At 40.4% G+C, this 5,755-nt stretch overlaps 1 protein-coding gene and 1 long non-coding RNA gene across 2 annotated transcripts in view; one reads left to right on the top strand and one right to left on the bottom strand.

Moving 5' to 3' along the window:
• The window catches only part of LOC147818855 (uncharacterized), a 3,045-nt gene extending 1,542 nt beyond the window's left edge, over window positions 1-1,503 (top strand). Inside the window, exons 2-3 of the mRNA XM_087175252.1 lie at window positions 1,095-1,451; window positions 1,493-1,503. Of these exons, the coding sequence (XP_087031378.1) occupies window positions 1,095-1,451; window positions 1,493-1,503 (368 nt within the window). The remainder of the gene's footprint in view (window positions 1-1,094; window positions 1,452-1,492) is intronic.
• Window positions 1,504-1,779: 276 nt separating this feature from the next.
• Window positions 1,780-2,493, bottom strand: LOC147818854 (uncharacterized). Its single transcript, XR_015437535.1, has 2 exons — window positions 2,303-2,493; window positions 1,780-2,183 (listed from the first exon to the last, which is right to left on the bottom strand). It is a non-coding gene; the product is annotated as an uncharacterized LOC147818854 (long non-coding RNA).
• Between the last annotated feature and the right edge of the window lie 3,262 nt (window positions 2,494-5,755).

Here is a 5,755-nt window from a genome sequence, read left to right as displayed (position 1 = left end):
ATGAATCTCATCAAACAGCTAATCAATCAAGCAAGAAAATAATCAGTGAAATTATTGATAGTGAAAATAATTGATAGCAGCAGCTCAGGATGATTCTTCTTCACAACAACAACAAAGAGCAAAAGTGATGAAATACAAAACATCAAGATAACAAGGATATGATTGGATGTTGAGCTGGAGAACAAACAGCCAATGAAACACAGACGGTGACGCATGAATGAAACAGCTGATTTCATTCATTACATTACATCAACATTACAAACGACACGACGCCATCGAAGTGTTTATTTTGGAGTTACATTACCATTACAGCACAAGCTAGCTCAGATGCTAACAAACACAGGGTTGGCTAGCGGCGCCACAGCTGGTGTTAAAATGCTTTTACTCACCGTTTGAGGAAGGTCAATGTTTTTTTTACCTATTGTTGTTCTTTAACTTTTAGTTTTTTTTACTGATGTTATTGATTCATCAAATTCATTCTCAATACTCTCATTCCAGGCACATGTCAAGTCCATCACCCAATCTGTTTCCTACCACCTCAAACACCACGTCACTCTGTGACCCTGTAGAGACCCTCATCCACGCCTTCGTCTCCGCCCGTCTGGACTACTGTGTGGAGTCCTGTTCGGGGTTCCCAGCAAAACCCTGGACAGGATCCAGTATGTCCAGAACCAGAACTCACCCGCACCAAGTCCAGGCAGCACATCACCCCCACCCTCATCCATCTTCACTGGCTTCCTGTCAAAGCCCACATCCAGTACATGATCCTCTCCCTCACCTACAATCCCTCCATGTTCCCGCCCCCCCGGTACCTGTCTGACCCCCTCCACCCCTGTACCCCGTCCCAGAACCTACGGTGCTCGGACACGGGTCAGCTCCCCTCCCCCCACACCAGCCTGGGGTCGAGCTTTCAGTGTGGAAGCCTCATTCTGTCTCATTTCTATGTTTTATCATTTGTATTCTTACTCTGTAAAGTGGCCTTGTTAAGTTATTATTATTATTATTATTATTATTTGTCAAGATGAAAGACAGATTTTCTCTGACAACAGTGAATGAACAGATAATTAACTAACTTTTTTTCTGCTCTTGTTTAGAATCAAAAGTAGTAAATGGAAAACCCGGAAGGAACGTGACGCTGGAGTGTGTGGTTCCCACGCAGGATCCCATCGAGGTGCTGAAGTGGATCAGACCCGACCTGAAGTCCGAGGGTTTCGTCTTGTTCTATCGAGACAAAGTCATCAAGCCAACGTACCAGCATCCGTCTTACGTGTCCCGGGTGGAGCTGAGAGACCCCGAGATGAAGCACGGAGACGTTTCCTTGATCCTCATGAACTCCAACGTCAACGACAGCGGAAGGTACGAGGGCCACGTGTCACTGAGCCGAGCGGGACGCAGGCGAAGGGCCCAGTCCGAGCTCAGGTGTGTCATCAGCCTGAGCATCCGGGACTCAGGTGAGTGCGTTCAACTCAGTAGGAACCTGTTCCATCACCAGCAAACCTCTGACCTTCAGCCTCTTCCTGAAGTACAAGTAAAAAGTATTTCATTAAACTCCTGATATACCAGTAAAATACAGCTGAGTACACGTGTGAAGTAACATGTAGTACTCTACTGAAGTACAGTGTGTACGTGAATGAACACAGCTGGTGACCTACATCTAATAAAACTTATTGTTGACGTTTGAATGATGTCATCACTGTTGTAACACTTTAACAAGGATGATGAACACAGTTATTTACACAATAGTTTTATACAATAGCACAAAGCTTTGATAAGTAACTATTTTATATATTTTATAATTTATTTAATTGGCATATACTGAAAAGAAGTTTTACCCCCAGTCACCAGTAGATGGCGGCAGACATTCATATGTATAAATACGTGTGTGTGAACATACATACATATACATATATATACACATAGTTTGAAGATAATACTAAAAACAACAACAATAATAATAACAATAATGATAATAATAATAATGATCTGTCTGTTGCTCCGCTCTGCTAACAGCTGATCTGACACCTGTTTTCTTCTCTGCAGGTGACGCACATGAAAACACCTTGAACAGACTCATGGAGGAAAATCTGATCCTTTATTCTGTGGTTGCTGTTTTTTCTTTGATTTTTCTGGCAGGAGCTTCGTATGCAGTGATCAGGAGATGCAGGCACCAGCAGCATCGATAACTGCCAACAGATGTTGGAGGTGGATGATCAATTATTTCAGAGAGTAGAAATAGAAAATTCTCTCTAAAGAAGTCCGTGAGTTTAACAATCAACAAACTAATCCACCTTCAGTGACTCACCTGGACGCTCCATCAGTGTTTTTTATTACAGTGTGAGTCATCGTCCAAACTAACAAATGATAAAGCAGCTGAAAAGCTTCCAGCTGCAGAAAGTCGAGACCAGAGACTGTGAAAGACGACGAGAGGGAAGCTCGGTATGTTGCTTTAACGTCTGTGAGCACCGACAACTTCCTGGTTGTCACAAGTCGCTGTAAAGACCAGATGTGGAACCATGTGTGTTAGCTGTGAGTGAATCAGATCGACACTACGACACGTCCAACGTCTGCAGAGGAATGGAAGATGTTGACGAGGCGAGGCAGAGAGACGGGAGACGTTTTTATGGTTTTTAAGTTTGCAGAAAACAGATCTGACACTTTTCATAATGTTGCACTTTGATCAAACGCTGTAGTTACTAGAAGAAGACGACAAACGTTAATCAAGGCGGGAGGAGCTGTGGTGTTGATGTTGGACTTGTTTTCACCAAATGGGACTTTCTGACTTTGGATAAAAGTCGAATGAGCTGTGGGTTTGTGGCAGGATGGTGTGATGAGTTCTGTAGCACTTCCACCTTTAGTCTATATGTTCACAGTATGTATATGGTAACAACATTGTATTTATCTATGAATGTACTTGAGGAAACTTCGACAGCCAGTGAAGACAGAAAAAACTGTGTGGTTGATAAATTAAAAAATAATTCATAACCTTCAAAACCTTATACAAGTATTTAAGAGTTATTCTACTTCACAAAAGCACGACTAAGCTATACAGTATATATGCTACTGTATTTTATACATAGGCCCACGTATATATGTAGATATATATATATATATATGTATGTATGTTAATACACATCTACATATATATACACATACATACGTATGTATGAAATACAGCAGCACATTTGTCTGTGAATAATATGATAATGTGAATATTTATGATTGTGACCTTTTCTCTTGCTGAAGTTTAATCACGCTGAAAGTCCTTCCTCTAGTTTATGTCACTCCCTCTGCTGTAACAGCTCAGCGTCACAACAGCCAGGAAGCCGACGTCGTTTGTCCCGTTCACCTCTGCAGCTCAGTCTGAGAGCAGTTCTCACCTGTGACCACCTGGGGGCAGCAGCGAGTCACTGAGCGCCACCCTGACACATCATCAGCTCCAGCAGTCACTCATCCACATGATCCCACATGTGGAGCAGAGTCAGTGTTCCCTCTCTTCCTTTTAGCTCCATGTTCGGTGTCCTCCAGCTGCTGAGGGAAACATCTGGCTCTTTAGCTGCTAAATGCTCCACTTTTTACAGATGTTTCTCTGAAAACAGCTGCTGCTGCTGTGGCTGAAAACGATGCCAACTCCCATTTTCACCTATTGCTACTATCACGTTTGAATGCATTTACTTTTTCTTTTTCCGATTGTTGTGAAATAAATAAAACAAAATGAAAAGGCTGCAGGTTCAGGACCACATCTGTAGGACCGTAGTTTTTAGGACGACAGGATCCGACAACAATCGGAGAGTATAAATAATGACTTTATTGACCCAGCCATTGACCATATTTATAATAATGAAATTGTATATAATGATTAAAACCAGCCTCTGGTCTGTAGGAACATACTATTGGCCACTGCTGCTAGATGAGTAAATGTAAATCTAAAATGAAATAAAGCTCCATAAAACCGAGGGTTGCAAATTCAGTGAAGATTCAACAGTAGCAGCAACATCCTGTTTCACACTGTCACACTGTTTTCATATCGGTCACACATCCATATTTTAAGTTATTGGTCAGAGCTGCTTTAAACATCAACAGTTTAATTCATTTTCTTTGTATACGTCACCGTTATCACTTTATGCAGACGACAAACTCGTCTACGTGTCTGTGAAAGCTGAAGATCTCCGTTATTTAACCTGCTGGTTTGAGTCTAAACTGGTCCAAAGATCATCTGTGAGGGAAGAAGCATCACTCTGTGGCATCACTGCACAATCAGAGTCTCTGCAGGTCAATAACTCCAACAGAGTGAGACCTCTTCTCTGTCTCATTCTCCAGTTAAACTTTCCTTGATATCAAAGCAATGATCAATAGTTTTGAATCAGCATCTTCAGTATTTGGATCAAGATACTTAATATAATAGAAAATAAGGTGTCAGATTCAGTAGCTACAGCTTTGATCTCAGTGATAGTATGATCAGTGACAGGTATGTGAGGAGATACTTAGAAATGGGATTTTCTTGATGTTTTGAAGATTAAAGAATCAAAACTCTGTGTTGTGGATCCTGAACTGTGCAGAGTTTCCAACCGCCGAATTCAGTTCAGGCTGTTTAAAGTGCGCGGTTGCGGTTTTTGTACGTTTGTTCTTTGTTATCTGCGCTGAGGAGAGGCGTGGATCGGTTAGCCACAACCAAACCGGAACGAGTCAAATTTTCCATCAGACAGACTTTGTGAAAACCACAGAACCACACGAGAAAAACAACCAATGACAACTGGAGTTTATTGATCCTGCAGAGGAACCGGTTCGCTGCTGCAGCAACAAAGAGTCACGAATCACATATAAATAACAGTAAAGTATTATAGTATAGTATAAATGAACATACGGCAGAACAAGGAGCATGTTTGTATCTGAAACACTGGAAAAGGGAAAAACTGCAAGCAACAGTTTGTTTTGAGGCAGGTGTTATTTGCACCCAGGTGTCTGTAGCCAATGTGGCTATTTACACCTGAGTTTAAGGCTCTGGACCGGTTCACATATCGCTGCTGTCCTCCAGCGTCTGCACCGACTTCCTGTTCATTCTGCCTCTCACACACCATGAGGGCGTCGTCCTGACCGCAGCGCCGCAGGTTCGATTCCAAACCTTCAAACTCTCTCCTAAAAGCTGTGAACAAGTCCCAGCCAGGTTCATCATTTAGCATGTAGCATATAAATAAAAATGATCATTATTATTATTATTATTATTAGTAAAGGGTTTATTTGAACCCAAACCATGATCTTAGAAGTAGCTTTGTTGCCTAAACCTCATCAAACTGCAAATCAAAACTAGATAACAATAACAACAATAATGATAATATTACTAATAAAAATATCTAATTATTATCACTCTCATAATAATAAAATGATGATAATAATAATAATAATAATAATAATAATAATAATAACAACAATAACAATAAATAATAATGATAATGATAATGATAATAATAACAAATAATAATAATGGTAATAATAATAATTATCATTATAATTACAATAATAATGATGATAATAATAACAATAATAATAATAATGATAATGTGGCTGGAGGAAAATCAAACTGATGTTGAACCTCTTCATACTTCTTCACCTGACGCACCTGAATGTTGTTAAGGAGCCAGTGGACGTTCAGTACAGGTGTAAGTAGCCGAGTAGCTGCCATGTGACTATTTTCAACCGGGTGCAAATAGTCAATCTGTTGTTTAAATATTGAGTTTTAGTTTTTCACAGTATTTTGCAC

The sequence above is a fragment of the Seriola lalandi genome, unplaced genomic scaffold (genome assembly GCF_002814215.2).
Source record: "Seriola lalandi dorsalis isolate HSWRI2012SDOR001 ecotype SW California unplaced genomic scaffold, Sedor1 jcf7180002054433, whole genome shotgun sequence".
Classification (NCBI taxonomy): domain Eukaryota; kingdom Metazoa; phylum Chordata; class Actinopteri; order Carangiformes; family Carangidae; genus Seriola; species Seriola lalandi.
This window is presented reverse-complemented; position numbering and strand designations above follow the sequence as displayed.